At 50.5% G+C, this 27797-nt stretch overlaps 1 protein-coding gene and 1 long non-coding RNA gene across 2 annotated transcripts in view; one reads left to right on the top strand and one right to left on the bottom strand.

Annotated features, from left to right (window-relative positions):
- The window catches only part of Shank2 (SH3 and multiple ankyrin repeat domains 2), a 433677-nt gene that overhangs the window by 133448 nt on the left and 272432 nt on the right, over positions 1-27797 (bottom strand). Inside the window, 2 exon segments of the mRNA XM_021227358.2 lie at positions 7781-7905; positions 9418-9500. Of these exon segments, the coding sequence (XP_021083017.2) occupies positions 7781-7905; positions 9418-9500 (208 nt within the window).
- Positions 9742-13694, top strand: LOC121141947. The gene is made up of 2 exons (XR_005878927.1): positions 9742-9852; positions 12774-13694. It is a non-coding gene; the product is annotated as an uncharacterized LOC121141947 (long non-coding RNA).

The raw sequence follows: 27797 nt of genomic DNA on the forward strand, positions 1-27797 counted from the left end.
ATCTTCCTATACACCAAAGCCTGGTGGCAACGCAGTGTCTTTCAAAGTTCTTTTTCCTGGCATATACTCTCTTTTTGCTCCCCCTATAGACTGTGAGCTCCCAAGAAGCCGTGGCTAATTCCTGTTTTTCTCTAGCCCAGTGCATCCTGGGGTACCCATTTATCAGCTGCAAAAATGAATCAATGAATTGAGTTCCAGATGTCACTTTTCCCCCAACATTTGTTGAGCGCCCATGATGTCAGGAGATGTGCTCCAAGCTTCATGTGCGTCTTTATTTACAGGTAAGAAACTGAGAGCCCCAAAGTGAGTGATGTGCGCAACTTCACACAGCTAAGAGGAAACAGGGCCTGACTCAAACCTGGGTTGGCTGCACAACCTATGCCCTTGACCATGGCTCCTCTCTGCCTCTCTCCAACTCAGTGCACTGCCATCTGCCAATCCCACAGAGTCTGAGCACAGCAGCCATGGTCCCCTGAAGTGATTCGGGATCTTTTTTTAGCTTGAAATTGAAATCACTGATGCTTCAAATTAGAGCCTCACAATGAAAGAGTCAAGCCTTCAGATCTGCTACAGTGAAGCAGCCTGCATCCACCCTTTCGGCAGGATCTCTTTGCTGCTTTTGAGCCAAAACCACCTGTTCTCAATCAATACGGAGGGTAAAGCTATCAGTTTTCCAGGTCCAGGGTGTATGGAGAGAAAGAATCTGGATTCCCAGATGCCCAGAGGCTCTCTTCAGAGAAGCATCTATTTTAAACCCAGAGGAGTAAAGACCCCAACATCAACAGCCTTGGGGATTTCACGTTAATGGCTATTGTCCTAGAGTGGCATAGATTTCTAATGCCGTGATCGCTTGCAAGCAGACCTCAATTGCTTGCTTGGCCAGGAGTTACAGCTCTATGGGAACAGAAACACTCCATACTCAAAGAGAGGGACTAATACAGCTATTGCCCATCTTTGATGTGAACTAAAAACTGACAACCCAACACAAACACAACACCAGGCTAGGACTTCAGCCCCACTTCCTGCTAACATCTGCTGGTGCCTTGCTCACCTTAATGAACTGAAGACCCACAGGCACTATTTGAATATGATATAAAGATTTGGGAGGAGGCAGAGAAGCTAGGATTCTTACAATGGCCACTGGGGTCACCAATGGGCATACCATAATCTTTGGTGATATCCCAAAAGATCCCAGAGAGAGAGAGAGAGACAGAGAGACAGAGAGACAGAGAGAGAGACAGAGAGACAGAGAGACAGAGAGAGAGACAGAGAGAGAGACAGAGAGACAGAGAGACAGAGAGAGAGAGAGAGAGAGAGAGAGAGAGAGAGAGAGAGAGGTGAATTGAGAAGTGAAGCTGCTGCTTAAATCAGAGTGAATCTAGCACTGGAGACACCACAGAAAGGCTCTGCCTCAACCCTGGGATTTGTCCCTAGAGGTTAGAGCACACACGGCAAAGGGAGGATTATCTGAAAGCCAGGCTCATGCCAGTGTGGGACTGTGCATGGTGGTGAGGGCTCAGGGTGCAGAGGCCTGAGCCACATTAGCTGGTCAGGGATTAGGATGGCTATAACAGGGACTTGTGTTTAACATAACCTAGCCTGGCTTGTGTGTTCAGCACTTGATGCTGTATTTGCCATTATACAATGACACACGTCTAAAGGGGTTATTGTCAATGCGTAATCACCCGCCATCATTATTGCGTATTATTTGTTTGACAAATATACTCTAGTCTTCTATTCTGAGTCAAGCATGTTAATGAGGCAGAATGACAAGACATTCATCAACAGACACTGACAAATGCTAGCTTTGTGCCCAGCACTTCTGACCCCCAATCTTCCTTGGAGAGATTAGGGTAATACAGTTTATCTCAAGTGACTTAAATCTCAGTACTACCTGTTTCCAAGGAGGCAGTGAGCCTCCTCATGTGTTTATGAATAATGCTCCCAATGGATGGCTAGGACAGACTGGGTTTTGGTAGCCTTTCCCACAAGCCTTGCTGAGGTCTGAGGCAGGGGGGATGCAGCCTTGGAGGGAGCAGTAGCTGCCATCATGCCAGCTGGGTTGGAAGCAATGGCTTGGGCCAACGTGTGTGACACAACGAGTTTTGTCTTTAAGGACCTGACTAAGAAAGCTTTTAAAGCATACTCGAACTGTCTCTGAGGAGAACACCGGGACATCCCTCTTTGCGTTTTCGCTTCAATACAAACCGAGATTATAAAAAAATGGTTCCAGGCATCTCCAGTGTGAGTGTTTAATATGAGGAAAAGGTAATTAGCGATCTGCAGCGTGGCTGTTCGAGGATGAAGGATATTGCCGCCTGCTTTAATTGCAAGGGAAAACCTATTTAGGGAAATTAACACAAAAAAACGAGATCGGCCACTTCAGGGCTAAGAAAACAATCACAAAAACCATAGGAGTCTTCACAGCCCAGCACCGACTGGCTGGCTGGTGAGGGAAGGCCCCAGGGACAATTACTAACACCATGAAACCCTCTCCTGGATGCATGCCACTTTGGCCCAGGAGGCCAGGATGCCACTCTACAGTGCTCCATAACCTTCTTCGAAGGAATGTTTCATTTGCAAAATGAATGATTACAAACACACACACACACACACACACACACACACACACACACACACACACACACACACTGCAGAAAAGCTGAGAAACAGAAAAGTCTGAGGCAAGTCGGGGTTGGAGGGTGGGACGCAGCAGAGCAAGGGCTGTTGTCCTCCTGTCTGTGGATGGGATGATACAGATGATTTTGCTCACTGAATAGAACTGCACTATACCCCACGGGCATGGAGGACTCCTTGTAGGGATTTGTGCAAGGCTCCCTGATGACGCCACAGCAGATGCTTGCTGTCCCTCCTTCCCATTCTCTTATTGTTTTATTTGTGTGCTGTGACTGCTGCTTGCTCTCGACACAATTCCCCAAGGATGAAATCCTAAATGTGAAATTACCTGCTCGGTTCTCTGCTTCCTGTAACTGCTGTCATGTTGACCGCCCCAGAATTCCTGGCACTCTGTGCTTTGCTCTAACAACCAGCAACAGGTATGAAAAACAGTTGCTCATTTGAAAAGAAAAACAGGAACAATGCTCTTTGCCTCGCTTCCTGCCCTAGGCACAGGTGGAAGTGGAGTGTGTGGGTCTCGGCTCCGGGAGGTGGGGGCACCTAGTTAGGCAGCCTGGGCAGAGTCAAGAGTCTCACATAATCAAATTGTGACTGTGGGAAGTTGCCCAAGTTCTCTGCGCCTTACTTTCCTCATCTACACCACAACATTGACTGCAGAGGCCTTTAAAAACTCTGTACAGGCTAGAGGGGAAATACATGACTGACCTTAATGGCAGTAAATAAGGTCACGGGCCTTTGGCAGACACTGTTTGCTTGCTGTGGTTTTGTTTGTTTTGTTGTTGTTTGTTTGTTTGTTTTTCTGGTAAGTGGGCTTAAGGGCTACTTGTAAGACGTGGAATATTTCAGTTCAAGACATAAAACTTGTTTTCAAGTATGGAGCCTGTGGGAAAAACACCACCTTGGCCCTAAGGACACTTCTGCTTCTATACATGCAAAGGAGATTTGGGAGCCAAGGTAAGAGCCTCAAGCACCCTTCTGCCCAGGCTAGAAAGCCACTGTTCCATCTGCCATCGTGGTATGGCTGCAGCTTCCTATCATCTCATGTGTGTGTGTACATCTATGGGCATGCGTGGAGACATCAGAGGTTGATGTGGATTATCTTTCTCTAGTATTTCCACCGTGTTTTTACAGACAGTCTTCACTGAGCCTGGGGCTTTCTGATTTGTCTAGACTGACTGGCCAGTGAACCCTGAGATTCTTCTGAATTCAACTCTCCAGTCAGTGCTGGGTTTAGGTGCCTGCCTCTGCACCCCACTTTTTACATAGGTCTTGGGGATCCGAACTCAGGTGCATATATTTGCACATAACTCTCCTGATTGACTGTCTCCCTGTCCCCTTGTGCAGTAAAAAACACTGTGCCCAAACTCCCACTTGTGGTTCTGGCCTAGCAGAGTTCTGGGTCTGGGACCAGGCCTTGTATCATTAACAGGCATTTGTGGTGACTGCAATGCTAGCCAAGTCTTAGAGGATGATGACCCTACCAGTCTGCAGGACATCACACTGACAGTCAGTTTCTCCTCTCCTTCTCACCCTTAATAGCTGTCCAGTGCCAGCCATGCACATATTTCCGTGGCTTTCTTGGCTGTTGGAGTTTCCAACCTCTCACTTGACCTGCACAGAAAGAGCACTTTCCCAACCACTCTCTGTCCTTTGAATGTCACTGGGCTTAATGAGGAAAATCTAGAGACACTGCCATTGGTGTTATAGCACAGGGCTCTGTGTCTAAACTCTACCATCATGGACAGAAAATGCTTTAAAACAAAACCAAAACCAAAAACAAAGCTACTACTTATACTAAGCACATCAAGATGTTTCTTCTTGTCGTGATTCCCTAAGCGATTTAGTCTAACAGCCACGGACAAAGCCTTTACTATGTAGTGTAAGCATGGAGAGCTGCTCTCCTATTCCAGAGGAGTTGGGTGAGCTCTCCATCAGCACTGGACCACTTTCCACATGGAGACAGAGTATCTCTCAACCTTGGTACACTGGGGGCCTATAGCCACACCCCTGTGGCTAGTGACAGATGAGTGTGTGGGTATACAGAGCCACTATGATTAAATGCCCTCATGCACGGCGCACACCCACACCCTCACTCAAAGCTGAGATGATCTCTTTATGAGAGCTGAGTGCACATGCTGACCCTGGGGGTCCTTTTTTTTCATCCCTGACTTCAAGATAGCTTATTGATGGGGCTCACAAGGAGGCTCAGTAGGTAAGAGCAGTTGTTACCCAATCTGAGAACCTGACTTGATCCCTGGAATCTACATGGTTGAAAGAGACGATTGATCCCTGTAAGTTCTAACCTCCACCTGTGCACTGTGGTACGCATGTGTACGTATGCACAAGTGTGAACACACACACACACACACACACATACACTGAGTAAATATTAAAAGATTTAAAAAGTTGACAGGGCTTTACTCAAATCTTACGATTGTTTTGGGGGAGAAGTGTAGTAATCAAGGAAAGAACAAAACAACAGAAAAAAAAACCTCTACCCTTCACACTATCAGGAGAGAAAGAAATTCTAGAAGGGAGAGACCAGAGAACATTCTATGCAAAGGAAACCCTTCTAGCACTAGGCATGATGACAATGTCAGGGCAATCTGACCGAGCTAAAGAGAGAGGAGTGAGCCTTGTGGATACTCTGGAGATGTTAAAAGTCAACCCTCACTTCTAAAGTGTGCTACCCCACCCCCTGCACCAGGTCCCGAGGTTCAAACCACAGCACGGGATTTTTAGAGAGAAAATATGAAGTCTGATACTCTCTGCAGATTCTTCCAGGCAGCAGAGAGAAGGCTTGCCAAGGGGCAAGGCGGGGGTGGGGTTTGGTGGATGAGGGCCACATACCAGCGCTTGGGGGAGTTTTGTCCACAGACACCCCAGGCTTCATGGAGTGCTCTATGGGACAGCTTCACCCCACACAGATTCATAAGGGAACATATAAAGCTTTTAAAAAACAATCCCTCCAAGATGGAAAGCTGTTCACTGAAAATACAGAGAAGCTGTCCCCTGGGAAGAACACGCCTGTGTAAGGGCTTATAAATGATTTTAATATCCCAGTGGCAAAAGCCAGCAGCCAAGGAAACAACACATGGGGGAGGGAAAGACTTAAATCCAAGTACCTAACAGAAATTCTGAGTTCCACCCCAGGCAGCTTGGGAAGTAGAAGAGGAGGAGCCTGTTCCCCACCCCCAGGGGCCAAAATCTCTGTACCCCACAGCCCTGTCAACAACACAGGACTGTGATAAGCAGCCTTGGGGGACCATAGTCCTTCCATAGGTCATGCACAAAATCACAGAACCACAGACAGCTTGGGGAACCTTGGGGGCAAGCAAGACAAACCTAAAATCCTGGAACTAAGAAGCCACCAGAACAAAATGCCTGTTCCCAAAAGGCAAACAGACAAGTAACCAGAGATTTTTTTTAAAGTCAAAGGAAGTTCTTCTACAAGGACAGAAAATAGTGGGGGTGGTATGCGGGGCAACCCCAGAAAAAGTGCTGCCCCAGGCACTTCCACCTCAGAGGCCCAGGCTTCTTTTATTGACTAGTTTATCATGGAAACAGTCAAATGAACTGAACATCAGGGGGTGCGCGTCCATCTGCAGCCCTCATTTATTATTGAAACCCATTTCAACCTCCGGGAGCCCCCTCTCTGCCATCGCAGGGCCACCCACACAGCACTCAGAGCCCCAGCCCCAGGCCACGCCCCCTCTGTCTCTAGTGTCTCTCACACACAGGAAGAGGGTTTGCGTCACAACCGCATCCTACAGAGATGATTCAACCTAGTCTGCATTTCCAGGAGGGTTACAAACCCCATGAACTCAAGGAGTCGCAGCCAGCTCCAGCTTCTCCATTCTGGAAGAGATTCCGAGGTCTCCAACACACAGGAACCTGAATTAGCTTCTGCCTCATTCACACCAGGCTCTCAGAGGTCAAGAGCAATTTAAAGCAACTTTCAACAATGGTAGGAGAGCCACACATGAGTCCGTACCTGCCTCCTGCCCTAAGAGTTGTGCTCTCTTCTCTCTCCATTCCTGCCACCCCCTTACCAGTGTGGGCAAACTCCAGAGAGATAGGAACAATGCCACTGACAGAAACGACAATGGGCAGCTGACGTGGAACATGGTGGAATAAAGCTTTCAAGTGCCATCTCACTGGGACAGGCAAAGGTGTCCTTTTTTACAGAATGGATATGGGTTGAGGTCACCCAGGGAGTGGAGGCGTCATTGGCTGGTGAGGTGCACCTGTTCACTATCTCCACCTGTGTGAGAGTTCCAACAAACTTGAGGCCAGACTCAGAGTGAATACAGGGAAACAAAAACTCCTGACAAGGCCCATTTGGGTCTATCAGATCACTAAAAAAGCCGTCTTTCCAACCTACTGGATATTCTTTCATTCACCATGCTTCCAAAGAGTAACAAGTTCTCTCGCACAGCAAGATCAAAAGCAACACGTAACCCTACAAACGGGCAGGATGCCCTGAAGCACGATGCGGCTATCTCACTGGCACCGACATACAACTGCAGGTGGAGATCACAGGCACCAATGCTTGCAACACAAGGAGGTTCCTCACATCACCCCACTTCTGGGTATGAACCGAAGCTAGTTTTTAAAACTTCTGGAATCACAGATTCTTCTCTGCCCATTCCATTCCCCTGCCTCTGCCCTGTGCTCTGTGGTCCTTAAAGACTATCAACCATGTAATGAACAAAGACCAAACAACGCTTAACTACCTACAGCATACCTCACGCTAGCCAATACAACACAAAGGCATGGTGACTTGCCCTTAGGACACAGAAGTGGGCAAAGATTCCCCTCCTATTTATAGTCACAGTTAAGCCACCCACAGATCTGTGTGTGGCCCCAGCATCATGAAAATGTCTCCATCTTCCTCTTGAAGACCAGTGGCCAAGTTCCATGTATGTTTCTGTCCTCCCAAAGAACTACGAAGACACCCAAACATCAGGGGTAGCAGAAACAGCATTCACAGAGGGTGAGAGCACTCTAAGAATATAAGCCACATGGCCTAAGTCATCTACCATCCTAGCAGGTGTGCTCAGAACCACAACCCTCTCCCATGTGAGAGGTGTGAGAGGCGGCGCTCTCCCCAAGCAGCATGATATAAACACCTGTTTCCTACCTCGATCAAGAAGTCCCCGGTCCTTAGTCCGGCTTGCCATGCCACCCCACCTTCGTCCACTGACTCCAGGTACTGCAGGGCTGGGAATGCCGGTGTAGGTGTGAATTCCTCAATGGGGGTATCAGCTAGGAAGACAAAGAAATACTGTGTCAGTAGTCTGGGGGATGTTTTCCAAGTTGGTTGTCCCACTTGCCCACGGGACCCTGGGAGGAAGCCAGTCACTGCATTCTCCATTGGGAAGCAGTGATCATGGCTAGCCATCCCCAGATTGGGCTCATTACTCACACACACACCAGCACTAATATAAGCCACAGAGCCAGGTGCATGCCAGTACCCCATCATGCCTCTTGGCCTCCCTGCTGGAGCCATGAAATAAAGTACTCTGCCGTGCATGTCTACACGTCTGTCATTTTCTTTAAAAGTATCAATGACTAAACATTTTCAGTTCTAAAAATGGAAAAGTTCCTTCCTCTACCACACAGAGCTAGGGAAAGACCATACTGAAACCGCCTGCCAATTTCACAGCTATACAGACTCGCAACCCAGGGGATTCAACTTGGAACAGGGACAGAGCACAATGTTGACCCAGTGGGTGGCTGCTGATTTGGAATCTGTTCTGAAGTCTCTCCAGGGGGGACCTGGCTTTCTGTGACCATCACATGACCAGCATGCCTCTCAGCTGAGCAAGGCTGGGCTTCTGGGGCCCACGGGGCTGCTGAGGGACTTTCTTGTCCTCCTGAGGGGCCGGGGGTGGATGGGTGGGAAGGTGTGATGCCCGGGTTGGGGGAGGGGAAGGTACATCACACAGGCATGGACCTGCACCCTGGGGGTGGAGAAGATTCTGCTCTTCTCTTTTTGGATGGATTGCTGTGGGCGGCCAGAGCCTATGACAGGTGGGCAGGCTAGCCAGGGAAGGAGACTTCCCGCACAGGTACAACTGCCACATGGCTGACCCCCACCTGCCTCGGGCAGATGCCTCTTCTTGGGAGGGCTGATGCCATTTTGCTGTAGTTGGGAAGGGAAGCCCCACGGTAGGAGTGAGCATGGGGTACTGCTTTGGGCTGTGTCCCAGAGTCTCCCATTCCCAGGCCACAGGGTGTGTGCACCGCCAGCTTAGAGGGGACCTTCTTTCCTCCTTGCCTTTGCAAAGTCACCTTAGAGGTGAGTATCTGGACACCTGCCATGCTTGGAGCTGAAACCCGTCCCCAGCACAGGCCAGCTTCCGGGTACCTCAAACTTGGGCTGGGCCATTCTGGGTATCTGAGACCAGGAGCTTTGAGAGCCGGCACACTGTGACTGAACTGAAGCCCAAGCTGCAGGGTCTCCCCAGGACTGAGAGAAAAAGGTGGGGGGAGGGAAGGCAGCTCATTTGGAGCGGTACTGTAGATGGAAAATTAAAAACATGCCTGCAGGAAGCCTAGATGTTTTCTGAGGAAGGCAGAATGTTAAAGAGCATCGTTGTCTAGCAACCAAGTGCCCCCAGGAAAATGCTTGTTTCATGCTTATTTCCAATCTGGGGAAGGTTCTTCATACAAGCGTGCGTGCACCACACACACACACACACACACACACACACACACACACACACACACACACACACACACACACACCACATGAAGGAATCCCGGAACGTTTACCTTTTGCCCCTCGGAGCACAAATCCAAAGCCCTCGTTGTCTTTCTTCTGCAGGACCACCGTCTTGTCCTCAATGATGCAGTCACTGTAGAGAGAATTCCGGGGATAGCGACCATTATTGTAACCGGTCATCATCACGGTGGCTGCTCCACCGCCGGGGACGCTCATCATCACAGCCAATTAATCACCCAGCTCGGATCCAGGCAGCATGGAGGAGCCTGGGCAGCAGCTCGGTGCAGGAGGAGCTGGGGGTGGGGGGGGTAGCAGGATGGGCGAGCGGGGCACAGTGGGATGTGGAGGGGGGCGGCGGGTGCGGGAGCCAGCCGGGGGAAGGAGTCATGGATGCTGGAGGGGCTGCCCAGGCCGCTGGGGAAGCAGGGGGCCCAGCTCAAGGGACCTGGGTGCTGGCCAGGACGCCACCGCCCAGAGCAAAGAAAGTAAGTGGCCCGGGTGGTGGTGGCGGCGGCAGAGGCAGCAGCGTGGTGAAGGAGGTCCCCAGGCCTGTCTCGGCCAGACGCATCTTCCAGGGAAGCAGAAGAAATCAGCCGGAGGAATAACCAAGATAGCTGCTTTGCTTTGCTCTTTCTTGAAGGGGTTTAAAGAGACCAGGTTCTCTCCGCTTGTTCTGTGCAGGAGCCAGCAGCAGGCACTGGGGACGCAGAGACCTGTGCTTTGCAGCCAGCGCCCCCTCCCTCCCTCTCCCCCGTCCTAGGGAATGTAGTGTGCAGCAGGAGCCCCCACAGTCATCTGATGAGCCCACAGTGCGACCGGCGAGGCTGCCTGGGCGTCATCCCGCGCGCAGAGGATCCGCAGGCTGGGCTGGTGACCGGCGGGAGGGGCGGGGAGGTGGGGGGAGCTGCCAGTTCTGTGTCCCTCCAGACCACAGAGGCCAAGGCTGAGGGGTGAAAGAGTGAGGGGTGGGGGTGAGGGGCTCAGGCCATTTCAGTCCCACCAGAGCCAAGAAGGGCAGCAGCTCCCTCCTGAGGATGATGCCTTGCTGAGGACAGAGCTGCCAGCAGTGTCCCCACCGCAAGGAGGACTGAGAGCCACAGTGCTCACCTCTTTGTATAGCATTTCCATTTTAAAGGAAACAGACTAAAAAGCCCTAACTTCACGGTTGCTGCCAAAGTCGTCTATCACCAACATTAACAGAGCTCTGACCGTCCACCTCTGGTGTGTGCACAGGGCACACAGGACAGCAAGCTGATACCCAGTGGCTTGGGAGTCACCAAGTGTGGTCCCCACAGGCCTTTTTGGTGGCTGCTGAAGGGCAGGAGACAGGAATGTCTGCATCTCAGATTCAGTCATTGCCCCCGCCCCCCGGAAGTAAGTCAGAAGGCAGGAAGTCTGGGGGTTGGGACCTGGAGAAGGAAGAAGAGGGCTTTCTTCTCTAAAGCCCCAGTGGGAGGTGTGAGGACATTGGACACGGTGGTCAGAAATCCCAACAGAAGGAGTATCAGAGCCATGAGACACAGAGGAAGAAAGGAGTTAAGAGCAATGATGGGCTCTGAGGCCCACAGTGGTGACAGTCAATTCTCTTTGGTTTGCGGTCTACAGAAAGCACAGGACCTAGGGTCTGGCCTGCAGACAGCAGCCAATCAGGAGAGGGCACCCTGGAGCTGGAGAAGCAGGGCAGCCCCTTCTAACCAGCCTAGCAGGCCAGCCCAACCTTTTGTCATGGTAACACTATGTTGACATTACCAGTTACAAGTTTATACTTAAGAACCATGCAATAAAGTTACAAGGAAAAAATATGGCAAAAGAATCTTACAACTTTTGAATAAGTTTCTAATTCTGAGTTGGCCCTATTAAAGCTGCTTTGGGTAAGTGTGGCCAGTGGTCTGCTGGTTAGACACACCTGTTTCAGGTGAGGACAGAGCAGTGGCTTTTCAAGGTTCTCATTGGTCAGGTAAGATTGATGATGTGGAGATATAGGAGTCACCCATCACAGAGTCATGCTAAGTAATTCTCTGGGGTGGGGGCGGTCTGCATTCAGGGCATTGGCTATGTGGAAGGCAACATAGGCTGGGCAGTGACACAAGCTGCCAGCACAATGGTCTAGGTAGGATGTCTAGACACAGACGTCTGAGAAGACAGCTGAGAAGCTAATCTCAAACCTTGCTCTGTCCGCTGAGACATCCCACCAGCCTCCTGGATCCCGGGCACAGGTGTGAGACCCCTTTTACTCAGGTCTCAAAGCCCCCTGCACCATCAGGGTGATGAGAGCCCATGGTGAGTCACTGAGTTGGCTTATAGGAAGAAACAGACAGGCCCTTAGTCCTTTACTTCCCATATCAACACGCTGTGAGGACAGCCCACAGTCACGTGGGGCTGCTGTGGTTGGATGCCACAGTACCCACGATAGTGTGGTTTAGTGACAAGGCCCCAGGGAACCCCTTTCAAGTATGGTCAGTAACTGGAGAGGACCTGGCTGGTAGCCAGATCCTGCCACCACGTGACTGGTTGGAAGGAGAGCTGGGATGGGGCGGGACTTGTTGCTATGGATTCAGGGGCACTATAAGACACCAGGTGAAGCAAGCTTGTGCCAGACCCTTCCAACTTCACACTTTTGTGCCTGCGCTTGGTATCTAGAATATAGACTCAGGTTACTGGAGACCCCTTTTAACTATACCCTTTCTCCTCCAACTTCCCAAGGGAAGCTACCTGTCTTGGCCTCAGGGCTCCCTCAGCGGCCAGACAATAGGAACCCTGTGAACTGTTTTCTTGCCTTCTTAGCCACAGGGGTCTCTCTAAGTCTTTGCTGCTCAGCACATCCATGCCTCTTCATGTGCTTTAGCATCTGAGGGCTGGTTACTCTGACTTGAGGGTCTCAGACACAATGTGTGCACGGTCCCCTGGACACAGGTGACCGACAGCACTGGCTTTGGCCTGGCTCGGGGCAGAAGCCATGGAGGGCTCCCAGAACGCATTCCATCAGCCAGCAGAGCCTGAATACACCCTTTCACCACAGTCACAGCGACCTCTCAAGCCAGTGGTGCTGAATGGACACTGGGTGTCTCCTCCTGACTGCTTGTGGGGGTAGGGGTGTCACTGCAAAGCAAAGTGTGACTCTGAGCCCAAGGTCACCCTGACCTTTGACGCCTCCCATCCTGCTCCACAGAATGAGATCCACAACCACAGGTATGACCATGGAGGGGGACAGAAGGAGGGTGCTGAATTCCCCCTTGAGACCCTGCACTCTCAAGGGCGGCCCCTGCTGGGCAGTCAGCTGTATCATACAGGGAATATTTCAGTTTTAAAGAGTCACCATTAGTGGCATCAACGTTATTATTGACCCTCTTCTGCAACCCCAAGCCAGAATCCTGTCCCAGATTCTGTTCCTTTCTGATCTTTCCAGCTGCTTCCTGCTGTGACAGCCCTGTGTGTGCAGACAGACCTCCTCTTCTGAGCCTCCCATTCCTGGAAGACGGCTTCCAGTTCCTCCTCCTCTCTGTGATGTTTCTCAGGAGCAAAGCCCCACCATACACACACCGCCCTTACCCATCAACAGACCTTGGGCCTAAAGCCTAAATTCAGACATCCACCAGCCTGAAGAGTGTGGGTAAAGACTTGGTGGAAAGTCATTCTCCACTGACAGGCACCACTGTGGGAAGACCTACTGCCAGGAACCCTGCCCTCAAGCTTCCATGTATCCTATTTTGCTATGACCCAGGAACAAACACCCCGTCTCCCCAAGGGGCCCCATTTCCTGAGAGATAGTGAGCTGCTATTGCGAACACCCCAAATCCTCGGGGGCTGGCAGAACCCGAGGCAGGAGTGCGACACGTAGCAGAGGGGAACTGGGTATGAGACGCTGGGCATGGCTGCAGTGGGGAGGGCCATCCTGGACTCTGTCTCCTGTCCTTCCTCCTGCTGACCGGTGACCTGATCCTGGGTAAGCACATCTCAGCCTTGCTGGCTGCCCCAGCACCTTCCCAGAAACAGGGCTAACACTGCCTAAGGCCCTGGCAGCCCCTGCCTGGCTGCCCCAGCTGATCTACCCTCCAGATTGGACCCAAAGACCACTGCCCACACTCCACTGGGACATACCTGAAGCTCCCATACTCCTCACACTGCTCCTGGGTGACCCTGCTCAGGCTTCTGCTGGAGCCCTCTTCCCTCACCCATCACTGACCAGGGGTCTAAAACATTCACTGTGGGTATCCAGGAAACAAAGATCCCCAAGTGCCCTATTTTAAAAATCCCAGTGTCTGGTGACTGGACACAAATACAAGCCAGAAGCATGCTCTCCAGACTCGTTTTCTGGAGTTCTAATGCACCCCATGTATGTCCTCCTTTGTCAACATTTAGCTGCAGCAGACATGGTATGGGGCACGGTACAGCTGCAGAGGTCGTACACAGTACATGTCAGAGACCACCCATAGTTCATCTATGTGATCATGTGTGCATTGTGGCCATGAGGAGGGGCCAGGTTCCTTTCCTAGTTTATATAAAAGTACAGCCAGGTCCATCAGTTGCCATGGAGAATAGAAGAGCTGTTTTTATGGGAAACACATTGACCTCTGGAAACCACACACAGAAGGTAGCCATGTTTGCTCCTATCCCCCTGACCCACCTGTGTCAACTGACCAAGTGCATGTGGAGTGTTGTGGGGGTTTGAGGTCTGCCATAGAGTAGACTGAAGGACCTCACCCCCATGGCATGTCTGAAGGGGTTGCTGGTGTCCATTTTGTAGAATCCCAAGTGGCCAAGCCACAGTGGCATTTATTTGTTTAGAGTGGCCCGGGGGGCACCTTCCTCTTGTGGGGCAGCATGCTAGGCTAGGGAAAGCTGCAGATAACCACATGGCAGCTGGCATTTGATAGCTCCTTGTAGTGCAGCAGTTCCTACAGGAGGACATGGGCAGTCAGGCCTTGGCTGAGGAGACTAAACAAGAGGTGTCCCACATGACTGTAAGCCAGTCTTTAAGGGCAGGACCACTATAGGCAGATTGACCCTGTACATAGGGTTGTTAATGTGGACTTGAGCCTCTCTTGGGGTCCTTGTGGGGATGGCAATCCTGTCAATCAAGTTGCTTTGTTTTTTTCTTTGATCATCTGAGTTGGAGTTCTAACCTTGGGCCAGAGGTAGCTGGGGTCTGTGTGAAGTTGCCTCATTAGTATATTAACTAATATGCTAGGCATTTGTAGTGAACACCTACTAAGCATCAGCTGATAGCCTAGTGAGTGCTTGGCATCTTGGAGAGAATAGACTAGGCTCAGTCTGGACCTATTGAGAAGTGGAGTATAAGTTGGTTCAATAGTCCCTCCCCCACATACAGACAGACACCCTTACTTCCTTGTCCCTTGGAAGCAGGGCCTTTCTAGAGATGGGCATTCTGGGTTAGAAGCCCATGGGACCAAGGTTCATGTCCTTACAAGAAAGAAGCAGAGGGGGTTGGAGGTTCAAAGACATCGGGGAGAAGCCACAGAGGCTAAGTAGGGTCTAGAGGGATGCGGTCACTAGCTAAGAGTCATGAGAGAATTGCAGTCAAACAAGAGGGGCCATAAAGGGGCCAGGAACCCTCGCCTGCTGGGGAGGTAGAAGAAGGGGCAGGACTGCCTATGCCTTTGACCTCTGGATCTGGCTGGTGGAATCAGGAAGATAAATGGATGTGGCCATCACAGAAACCTGGTTGGTTGACAACAGAGGAGGTGATGCTGTGAGGTCCAGATGGCCTCTCCATGGAGAAGACAGAGGGACACCATGCCCAAGAGTTGGTGGCTGTGTCTGTGAGGCATGAGCAGGCTGCAGAGCAGGGATCCCAGCCTGATGTCTAGGGATGCGGGGCTCCACCTGCACACACACAGCCAGTGCGGGAACCCAGGCTGCAAGATGCTAGAATCTGCGACAGCTCCAGCTGGCCCCAGGAAGGCAAAGATGACAGATAAACATCTGGGCTATTTCTTTCCCTCAGTGGGGTTGACACACAAGTGGTTGAATCCCTACTTAGTCCTGGGGTGAAAGCCAGATACTTCTCCCTTCAGAACCCTCCCTGGGCCCAATCCTGCTCTCTGGAGGCTGTGGATGTTATTTTGTGTGTTGGAAGTGGCCCATGGGTGTGACAGAGGGCACAGATCTATGGCTTTCCAAGGGGTCATGGTGGGAGCTCAAGTCAGGCAGGTCCCATGCAAGAGCTGCATGTTGCAGGAACCCAGACATCAGGAAGGCACCTTGCACCAGCACATAGAGGCTTGCAGAAAGGGACTTCACAGACCCACTGGAATGAACTCTGGCCAGTTGGGTCCATGGAGGTGTGGAGGTTACCATCAAGAGGTGGCAGGGTGGTATCCACAGTCATGCAGATGAGTGGGGACTCCATCTGTCCCCAGGCTTTGGCTTCAACTCTCAAGCTTATTTGCAAGCTGGGAAATACATTCAGCGCCTCTGAAATCCACAGGGTTTAAGCAACAACATGGAAGCCAGCCTGCCGTTTGATTAAGTGTCTCTGGAATCTCACCTGGGGTCAACTCCATTTCTCGTTAAATCTGGTATCTGTAAACATCATTCCTTCAGGTGTGAAAATCACTTGCAAGTTAGATTTTTTCTCACCTCAGGAGAATCCTCAAGTGCTGCTGGTTGCTAAGAAGTGTGTGAGGGCACCTCCAGACAGTGCCCACAGTGACTCAGCTGAACGGGTTCAAGGGAAAGCGTATTTTAGGCACCTCCAATGACCAAAAGGAGTGCTGAGTAAGGGCGGTGGGCACACTGCAAACATTCTCTAGCAGTAGGATGGGCCGTAGGGAAGTGGACTGCTTTCTGTCAAGAGGCATGCAATGGAAAGCCAAGATCATCTGCCTACAGCATCTCCAGTCCAGGGCAGAAGGCTGAGCGTGGCATCCCCACTGCTCCTGTTACTTTATCTCTGGGCCGGGCAGTGCAGGAACTGAAGTACTATTAGAAAGACGCATCTCCAGGGAGCAGCAGTGACAGTGGATGCCCTAGAAATTTCTGGACTCTGCCAATCAGGAAGGATGAGGCCGTGCAGGATGCTGTCAGCTCCTCTGTGGGGGGTAGGGAGATGCTGGGGCATAGGCCAGGACTTAACAGGTGTCCCAGCTCAGCTGGTAGAGATGCCAGCCAGGCCCTCTTGCTGCCGGTGTGGGCAGACGGCCCAGTTCATGGAGGTAGAGCTGGTTGTAGATTGGCACCGAGGACCTGTCTGCGGGTGGGCAGGGGCAGAATAGCCTGGACTAGGGGAAGGCTTGGAAGCCTGTTGGTGGACAGGAGAGGGTCCTCAGCTTTAACCACAAATGATGCCATCCTCTAATCCCTGCTTGCTGATTGGAACATGATTGGTCAGGCATTCTTGCTTCTGGGCTACTAAGTCTCATGCCAGTGCCTCTTGGCCTTTCAGTGACAGTCTAGCAAGGATGCTGCTGGGAGTCAGAGTTGTGCCACCTGTGGGAAGCGATGCGTACAGATATGGACTGCACGCCTCCTGGCTCCTGGGAGCCACTCTTTCTCTGGATGAATGGAGGCATCACTGTGCCATCCCTGCCCCTGGGGACTGCATATGCCCTCCTCAGATGCATGCTTGCAGAAGCCATTTCTCAGATGGGCAATTATGAAAACGCCCTGCAGGTGTTTATTACGACCATTTCCTTCCTTGTTGCTAACGTGATAAGCAATACAACTTCTTCCTGATGGAAACAATCATGAGCAGAGAACCTGATTCGAATTAAATCGTCTCATTACCTTGCAATAAGTCACCCACAATGTTGCCTAAGCACCATCCAATGTGCTACCTGCCAAGCACACTTCAAGAAGATGGTGCCAGAAGCACCTTGCCTTGATGACAGTGACCATCGCTCCCAGCAGAAATGAGGGAACCGTGCACAGAGTGGGGTCAGAGGTACCCAGACCCCGGGTGGGGTGGGTCTTAGTATCCTGAGCCCACAAAGGGTCCTTTAACAGATTCCCTTGCTGGCTTTGCCATCCTCACTTGCAATGTTGGTGTTGGCCACAGCCTCAACACATCCAGACTCATGAGAAAAAGTTCCTTTGAGAGGGCCCAGGCACAGAGCAGGGCCTGCAAGCCTGTGAGCTTGGGAGAAAGCGCCTGCACCTCACTGAGCCTACTGCATTCTGGGAATCCAATGCATAAACACAGATATTGCCATGTGCACCCTGCCCTCATGTGGGTGTTAGCAGGACAGTCCTGTCAGGAGCACTCAGCAGATGAGAGTCAGAGGCCCATGGGGGAGGGACAGCAGCCTCCTTCCTTCTGGAGCTTTGAAGAACCTAGGGATTCTGCCCCTATGGCCTGAGGCCTCCCTCCATGAGCCCAGCTGGGCATCTCCAGAAAGGCAAGTGGTAGGGTGGCTCACAGCACTCTGGGAGAAAGCCTGTTCAAGCTAACAGCTGAGGAGAAGGGCTTAAGTGCCAAGGAAAATGGAAAACATTTGGGTGCCATTCTCCACGTACTGTCCCGCAGGCTCTCCACCCTGACCCTGCAACCAGCATGGTTCTGGAGACCATACAGAGAAAAACCTGTATGTCAACCTAGGACTCAGGATTCCCCTCCAAGACCCATAGAGACCTGATGCTGGGTACCACCTGAATTAGCTCTTCATTGTGTGTGTGTGTGTGTGTGTGTGTGTGTGTGTGTGTGTGTGTATGTGTGTGTGTATGTATGTATGCATGCATGTACATATGTATACATATGCACAACCCCCCCCACCTTAGATCAGATAGTATATTTTTCCCATTTTAAATACTCCTGCAGAGCCTCATCATTTTGGGAATAGTATCTAAAATACCCACCAAGGCTAAGACCCTCTTAATGCCCTGTACTCCACCCTGGCTGCCATCTCCCCTTCTGTGGGCAGGCCCCATTCATTAACCACAGTGTCTTTGCACGGCCCATGCTCTTTGCACAAAGCTGCCATGGTCTTCAGGAGACAGACTGCTGTCACTGCATAGGTACCTCAGTGACTTGTGTGCCTGGTGGCTGCTGGCCCTGGCAGGACTGAGCAGCCAGCTATGAGCAGAATGGCCAAATATGGCCATCCTCTGGCTGCAGGGTCTCAGCAGCTACTGGTTCCTTGAGTGACACCTTTGTATAGCCAGTGAGGCATGGGTAAACTCCCTGCCCTGTTCTGATGGGACATGGGGCTTTCATTTTTAGAATCAGGAGTGTTTCCCTTCCAGGCCACTCCTGCAAGAGTTCAGTCTTGGCTCCACTGAAAAGCCCGTTCCCTATGGCTCCTGGTTCTGTGGCCTGGTGAGCTTCCAGACTGGGGGGCCTTCCAGGCACAGACTGCTCTGGAACCCCAGACTCCACACTTTGAAGAACATTCTCTAGAATAATCACAGGGCAGTCCAGTTGCCTGGTATTTTGCTACAAGCACAGGCAGGTCTGTTTGTGCCTTTCCCTCATCCACTAATTAGATTGACAGGTTGGGCTTGCCCCATCTGTTTGTCTCAAAGTTAACTCAAAAGGACCACACAAACAGGCCAGGGAATAGACATTGACTCTTCTCACCTGGCTGCAGGGTGGAGTAGGGAGACACCCTAGCTAGAAACCATTGGAATTAATGAGACGGCTTAGCAGGTGAAGGCACTTGCTACTGAGCCTGACAACCTGAGTTTGATAGATACCTAGGACCCACATATGGAAGGAGAGAACCGGCTTCTGTAAGTTGTCTTCTGGCTTCCACATGAATGCCAAGGAGTGTGGACTCCCATATACAAATAAATAAAATAAATGTCAACTAAACAATGTGTGAATGTCTGTTGGAACCCCAGTTCCTAGTGATGAGGCCCCAATGGGCTTGCCTACCCTGAACGCCTAGGCTCAAGTCACAAGGCCAAGTCACAGCTGCCCCATATCCACCTGCTGCTGCTCCCTCCCTCCACTTGGGAGCACCACAGTATCAGATGGCACACCCGGGCAGCGGGAGCACTTTAAGATCTCAGTATTCCAGATCACTGGCTGATGATTCTTCCTATAAAGGCCTTGAGTCAACAGCTCAGGCTCTGAGGGAAGCCTTGCCCAGTTAGGTGTGACTCTGAAGCAGCCCTGCCAATAGGAGAAAGCGTGGGTTCCACTCTGCTCCAATAAAGCTTTATTAACAAATACGCAGTGGGCCTTGGGCTGGGCTTTCTCAGGACATGTCTTTAGTAATCTGTCAGGATTCAGGATGGACACAATAACACACCTACGTGATACGTCACTGCCTAGAACAGAGGCTAAGAAAAGAGTCAATTTTCCTCAGAAGCTGTGGCCCTGCCTGGTACAGGTGTGCTTAGATTGATATGCCAGTGAGTGGTGTGGGGAAAACAGATCACCCGTGACTTGCCCTGGAAAGGTCTGGAGGCTGAGACTGGAGAGTCCTCCACACAAAGCAAAGTGCCCTCTCGCCCCCTAGCTTGCCTCACAGTTGAGGTCTGCCTGGACTCAGCCTTCATGAGCAATAATTATCAAGTGGTAATTAATATGCCAATTATCATAATGACTGTGTTCATGGGCCCTGAATGCTCTCAGCATAACTGATTGAACCTTCGGTTTCCCCAAGAGAAAGTGACTTTTCTTCTTTGGTTTTATTTGAGACAGAATCTCACCATGTAGCCCAGTCTGGCCTGGAACTCACTAGATAGCTCAGGCTGGCCTCACACTTCCAGCAATTCTCCGCCTCAGCTTTCTGAGATGTGAATCACCACGCTAGGCAGTGACTCTTCTATAGAGCAGGGGATCAAGGGCGTGGACAGATAGAGAATTTGCTCATGAGAACATACCTGGAGATGCAGCCCAGCTGCCCAGGGGAGGAGGCAGTGTCCTACTTCCTGTGATGCTGTCCAGCTAGGGGGTCCTGAATGCTCGCAGCCCCTCCCCCAGGATGATAGAGCTGGCTCCATCAGCATAACAGGGAAGTGGCTGAGCTGCCAGATAATACCTAGTATACTCTGATATTCTGTCAGAAAGCCGAAAAGACAAGCCCCAAAGGAGGCAGCGCCCCCACCCCACGGTCTGGCCAATCAGAAGAGAGATGGTGCTTCCACGCAGAAACAAGTGCACAGCTGATGTCAAGCGCGATACATTCAACCAGGGGTGCCCTGGACTCTGTTTGCATGGAGAGTTTTTCCTACACTCACACTTCCATGGTGCTGGGAATTGAACCCAGGGCTTCACACATGCTAGGCCAGTCCTTTACCACTAAGCTGTATTTCCAGCCTGCACTCTGGCCCCTATCTGGAGCACTTTCCCTGCTTTCTAACTCCAGCTGCTCAACTCCTATTCATCCCTCAAAGCCCATTTCAAATAGTCACCGTGCCTAGGAGGGTCTTTTGATGTTTCTCAAGCAATGCCTTCAGTGTAAAGCCAAGCCTCATCTCATTCTTTCCTCACACCCAGCTTCCAGTACAGTCTATTCCATCCCCTGGTTTACTTCCCACAACAGACTTTGGAAAAGCTACACACTTGCTTTCCCAGTTTTCCCTGCAGCATGGACAGCGGTGACTATAGGACATGGTTTTACCCAATTAGATAAGAGAACAAATCTACCTGGGTCCCTGGGAATTATTCAACTACTTGGGGCATTGGAGAAGCACAGCTTTCCCCAACACCCCTGCAAATGATTGCTATGGAGGTGTGATAACTGGAGCGTTAGCTGCCACTTTGCAACCATGAGTAAAGAGCCAAGAGACTGGAGAGTTGCAATTAACCCATGGAACAAATACTGGTTCTGGTCACTTCCAGACTCACCTCCAAGGTCTCAGTTTCAGCCAGTGAGATTTATTATAGCCAAATGCTTCCTAATGGACACAGGCTGATATTTGTGGCTAGGAACAAGGAGGTAGGGAGAAGGCTGGGCTGTGCCCGGACCTCCAGGAGGATCTGATCATAGCCTCTTGTCTTTCATGGACTTAGTTCAAAAGGCAGAGAGCTAAGGACTTCTACTTTCCCAAGCCTTAGGTGCTCCGAAAGTTTTGTGAGTTCACTGAGTGTTCCAGATTCCTGGGCATCCCAGCTATGTTGGGGCAATTGCTTGCATACAGATTATTGGGGACAAGGCCAACTACAGTGATGACATCTTTAGGATGATAATGTTAGCAGAGAGTAATAGGCAAATGGGACCTTAGCCACAGTATGGACAGGGGAAGCAAAGGCAGGGCCTGGGTCTGACTGCTGGCAGCTACATGAGGCTTGGAACCTGTCATACAGCCCTCCAAACTGACAGCCACTGAGCCACATCTGGATCCCGTATCATTTCCTGGGAAACCTTCAGGACTCAGCCTGTCCAGCTGGTTACCAATTTCCTTTTCTATCCTCAGGACATGGCCATGAGCCCTTTCTATCCAAGCATCCTGAAGGTTGGGTGGCCACCTACTTTGGTTGGCTATCTGTTATTCAGACAATTGTCTGCTCAAATAAAATTCTGTGTCCCTCCTGAGCTCTGATGACACTTATGGTCCTGGCTTGGAGCCTGGACACTTGACCCCACAAAGTGACAATGAGCCTGGCTTCCTGAGTGGCCTCCGTCTAAGGAAGGCCACTACTTGTGGGACATGTGCCTTGTTAGGGCTGAGAAAGAAGTGATGGCCTCTGGCCACCCATGGCCTGACTCATCAGAGGCCTCTCTCAGGCTCCTCCAGCAGTCTGTCCCCTGTGCTGACCAGACTCTCACAGACTGGGGGTACTCCAACTTATCTACTAAGGTGACTGTCCACAGACACTGCAGATGTCCCCAGATACTTGATAGCTCCTCCTTGAGGAAGAGCTGTTTGTCTCAGGTCCTTGTTTGTACAGGAGGCTTCAGCGCCCCCCCAGTTGCTTCCCTGCTATCTCTGGCATCTAACCACTGCTGCAAGTTCAGTGGTGTTTTTGGATCCCCAAAAGTGCAGGCAAGCTCTCTGACAGGCTGCAGATATAGCTACTCCTAGCCCCTGGTTCCAGTAGTTTCTTTTCTTCATTTCTTCCCTGTTCTCTAAGTTTTCCAAATTTTGTTCCCACCTCTGATCATCCTTTAGACCTGTGGCTGGCCTCTCCCTCTCCACTGTCCCTTGTGGTCCCATGATGCCCTGCTGGGGTTTTTTCTGCTCTGACTGAGTGCTCTTCTAGCTCTAGACCCCCTGGACATTCACTAACTACAGCCTAGCCACTGGACCAAGCAGCCCAGCCTGCCCTTGAGGGTGGGCAAGGGCTCCACACCCTCCTGATAATGTCACTGCAAGATTGCAGCTCTGGGGACGTGCTCCTTCCTAGATACTCACTCCATCAGTACTTATGGCATCTGCTCCCAGGATCACAGGCCCAGTGTGAATCCTGTCAAGGCACACTGCTAAGCCTGGACCCAATGTTCATGCTACTAGACCTCAGCAAGAGACACACAGAGAAAAGTATAGGAAATTGTGTGGGGGCATGGCACAGGCAGCTGCCAGCCAATGATGCTGTGCCAGGGCCTGTGCTCCCATGGAAAACACATGACCAGTGACCAAGGATAGACAGTGTCCCCCAAATTCATGGCACCCAGACTTTCAGTGTATGACCTGCCTAGTAACAGAATTTTTGCAGATGATGTCATGGGCTTCTGTTCTTAGCACCCACATGACAACTCACAACCATCTAAACTCCAGTTCCCAAGGATCTGATGCCTTCTTCTGGTTTCAGTAGGTACTGCATACACATGGTATAAATACATACACACTTATGGGTAAACACTCATACACAAATAAATAAATTGTAAAATAAAAAGATGTTACAGGACAGTGAGATGGTTCATCAGGTAAAGACATTTGCTTCAAGCCTACTGAACTGAGTTAAATTGCTGGGACCTGTGTGGGGGAAGAAGAGGACCAACTCCCACAGGTTGTTCTCTGATGTCTACATGTGCATGCAAACACACACACACACACACACACACACACACACACTAAATGAGAGTAAGAAAATTAAAAAGAAGTTGCTAAGCCCAGAAACGATACTATACCGAACCCAGGGGTACCCTGAATCCAATGAGAGTGTTCTCATAGCAGACAGAAGAGAACATAGAGACACACAGAGAAGTCCTGGGGACAGAGGGTGAAGTCATAAGTCATTGGCATGGAGCCACCAAGAGAGGAAAAAGATCTGACTGACTGTTCGTAAGGGTCTGCAAAGGGAACAGTCTTGTGCGCATGAATGGGGCTCATCCTCCTGAGCTGTGGGAGACCACACTCCTACCTCTTTAAGCTGCCCATTCATGCTACTTGTTCCTGCAGCCCCTGAGTCCCACATGGCTCTACCCTGGATGACATGTGCACAGAGCAGACACTGTGCCCTGGGCCCACTGCTCACCCAGCTGGAGAGAGCCTATTGCAGAGAACACATCATCTTGAGAGGAAGGGCAGCGGGGAACCTCAGACCATGAGAATTCAGGCCATGCTGAGCAATGAGAGTGTCCATGAGCCATCCATTATTGCATAGCCTTAACATCGTCAAATCTGCCAAGTCCCTTTTTGCCTTATAAGTAGACAGAGAGAATTTTGATATAGACATCTTTGGAGGCCACTGTTCAGCTGACCATATGTGCAAGCCATGTGATATATAGCTATGCACAAACATTTTAATATGTATATGTTTTTGTGTTTTCTAGCTTGTCTGGATGTGTACCATGTATATGGAAGTGTGTTTGGAGGCATAAGAAGGTGTCAGATGCCCTGGAAATGAAGGTATAGGCACTGTGAGCCACCTGATGGGGGTGTTGGGAATTGAACCCAGATCCTGTGCAAGAACAGCAAGTGCTCTTAACTGCTGAGTCATCTCTCCAGCTCCAGTAAGTGAACTTTTCTATGGATGGATGGATGGATGGATGGATGGATGGATGGATGGATACCGAGATGGATAAATGGATGAACAGATGGGTAGATGGATGGATGAATGAATAGATGAATGAATGGATAGGTTAATGATGAATGAACACATGGATGGATAGATGATGGATGGATGGATGAACAGAGAATAAATGAGTGGGTTGATAGGTGGATGGACAAATAAATGAATAGGTTGATGAAGGGTGATGAAGGGTGGCTAAGGCTCTCTGATATTTGTTCTCTTTTCACAGATGTTGTCACTGCCTCATTAACCCAGCCACTCACTGCACTTGAAAAATGGGAAATACCCCATAACCACAAACCATGAATGTTTAAGACTCACTTTTGCTGAGGGAGGATGGCTCTATATATCACTCTTCTTATACCAGAACAGCAAAGCCACAGTAGTGGGAAGGGATCCTGTCCACCACTCACCACAGAGGGCTGGAGACAGAGCACCAAGCAGGGTGCATGAATGCCCATCAGCCTTCCACTGTGCTGAGGTCCCAGCCTGTCCCCGTGACTGCTGTGGCCCTTCTATCCCATACCTCACATCTTCATCCAAGGAACACAGGGCTCATGTAGCCACCTCTGCTCTATCATTAAGGAGGGCTGAGCAAGGCCCTGTGATCCTGCAGCTGATGGTTGGGAACAATGGTGCAGAAAGATTCAGCCAAAGCCTGAGACCATTCCTGTCTTCAACCTTTCCCAGTTCCTGACTGACACCTGACTTCAATCCTAGCCATGGTGCCTAGCAGTGCCAGAGGAATCCACACTCCTGAACCTTCCCACGGGGACATGCTCCAAGTCTACCTAACAATTTTCCTGTCCCCTGCCCCAGGTTCCCACTTAGAATATAGCCCTGCTTTCCCTTGGCTTGGCCTTTTTGCTTTTCACTGTGTCCTGCTCATCCACAAACCTCTTTAGGGCCACATACAGGCCAGGGAACCCAAGGCACAAGAGTGCCATCTGCTCTGCCAGGCTTCTGGCCACCACGACAGTCTCAGCTTTGACCTTGGTTAGAAGAGTCAGGTTTTAAACAGCATGTGTCCTGAAGAGTTAAGTGCTGCTGAGCTGACTGACTGCCAAGGAGCATGGGCAGGCTGGCCACCAAGCCCAAACTCTCCAAGAGGAAATCTGAGAGACAGTAGCAGGCTCTCATGGCTAAGCCCTCCTGCAGACCTGACCATGTTGTGCTGCTTTCTAACTGACAGTGAAGCCAGGTGCCCACTGGGGGAATGAGGCAGTAGAGCTACATGGAGCTGGGTCAGCTGAATCTCCTTTAATGGCACTGAACCCTTTGCATGGTGGGATGTTTGGCACTGGGTACTTAATATTTTACTACTCAGGGCCACATTGTCCTTTGTTCTCCTCATAGGAGGATTTACTAAGAGCCAACAGGGTGCACAGTACAGTTCTATCTAGAAAGAAGCCTCAGCATTTTGCCCCACCTGGGCATCTTTCCTCATCCTAAGGCATCCATCTACCTACCCACTTAACCACTCATCAATGCATCCATCTATCCACCAGTCCATCCATCCATCCATCCATCCATCCATCCATACATACATACATACATACATCTGTCCATCCATCCATCCACCCACCAATCTCCATATACTCATGCATCCATCCATCTATCCATCCATCCACCCATTCACCCACCAGTCATCCATCCTCCATCTATCCATCCACCCACCTACCCATCATCCATCTATCCATCATTCATCATCTAACATACATCCATATAATATCTGTCTGTGTCTGTCATTATGATTCATTTAACACCCATTCATCTATCATCCATCATTCACCTAACATTTATTGATTAATCATCATTATATCTATTTAACACACCAAATGCATGATCCATCTATCCATCATCCATCCATCACTCTAATATCTATCCATCTACCTACCCACCAATCTATCCTCCATCCTTCCATCTATCTATCTATCAACCATTCATCCATTAATCCCTTTTCTTTCTTACTTTTCTGATGTTGAACATTCGTCAGGCCCTACCCCAGGTGATAAGGGAAGGAGACAAGTTGAGCTGGTACTGATACAGAGTAGGGGACACAAGCAAATGCAGATCGGCCACTTGTCTGCTGTCCTTGGCACAGGCAATGAGTCAGATGGGTCCTATTTCCCTTATCCCCGAGTCAGGCACCAAAGGCTTCTATTGCCTAGAGAAGGACAGAGCAACCTGTATTTTGCCAAAGGTGTGATCAGTAGAGACATTTGCTGACAGCCTGTTGTGTGCCCACCCTAGTCCTGAGACGACCTGCAGGCCTGGCTGCCTCATCCTCTTGCTGGCTGGCACATGGATGGGCTGCATACGTCTGGATACTAGCTCAGAGCATTCATGCTCACCTTGGTTGCTCTGGGACTGCCTCTTTAGCCCTGAAATCCATCCCTGCCTGACAGGCTTGTCTCAGAGTCAAAATTTGAGGATGTTCATGGTGACCACTGACCTTATCTACTTATAACAACTGTATGACATGTTCATCCAATATGCTGTTGTTTATCTCCATTCATGCCAGTATTTTTTCCTGTCTTGTATGCGTGTGTAGCGGGGAGCTTGAGCTACGGAGCACATGTTAGGTCAGATGAAAACTTCAGGCATCAGTCAGTCTGCCTTTCATTCTGTTTGAGAGAGGTTATCTAATGAGTCGCCCACACACACATCAGGCTAGCTGGCCCGTGAGCTTCCAGGAATCCTGTCTCTGTCTCTCATCTCACCACAGAACTGTTACGGTAATGGATGTGTGCCTCTGCATCTGGCTTTGCTTGGGTTCTGGGGATCAAATTCAGGTTCTCATCTTTGCATGGTAAGTGCTTTATGCCTGCTGAGCCATTTCAGCTGCACGGGAGACCATTTGACACATCCATTAATGGTAAACGCTCACAACATCCACGCATATTCATGGAGGCCATCAGTGATATTCACTTACAGTAAAAACTGACCAGTAGTTATGGTAGCTTCTGGCCAAATATCCAAAAATTGATAATGGGAAAAGAACGTGGGGAGAGTATAGTTGTTTACAGGTTGGGAAACTGAGGCCCACACAGGGAGTCTGTGTCAGGACAGGGAACAGAGCTCTGGCATCAGAACTCCCAGGTTGGGCCCCATCAGGCTTGGTGGCCATCCTGAAGGACCTTTAAGTCACTCACTCAGTACCTGAATTGAAGGTCTCCCATGGTGGAGCTGAAGGAGGAAGCAGAAGAGGGACACAGTGCTGACTGGGGGCGTGCTGCAGCATGCCAGCTTACCGGGGCTGGCTGGAGGCATGTTTCCTCCGTTCAGTAAACACACCAGCAGTCTGAGACTGAAGAGGTAGAATTCTCACGTTATGGAAACTGGTAAATGCTACAGATGTAAGGGAGGGAGGCAGGGGACCCAATACAGCACGAGGCTTAGAAGACAGAGGATGCCTTTGGAAGCTGTGACCATGGAACGACAGGGACAACAGGGTCAACACCCTTCTTTTACTGATGGTGTAAATAAGGGAAGTGGGGAGGCAGGAAGCTCATGGTGGCACCTGCCTGCCTCTCCACATAACCCAAGGGCAAGGGCAGCTCTGCT

This window comes from Mesocricetus auratus, unplaced genomic scaffold, assembly GCF_017639785.1.
Source record: "Mesocricetus auratus isolate SY011 unplaced genomic scaffold, BCM_Maur_2.0 Super-Scaffold_4256, whole genome shotgun sequence".
Taxonomy (NCBI): Eukaryota; Metazoa; Chordata; class Mammalia; order Rodentia; family Cricetidae; genus Mesocricetus; species Mesocricetus auratus.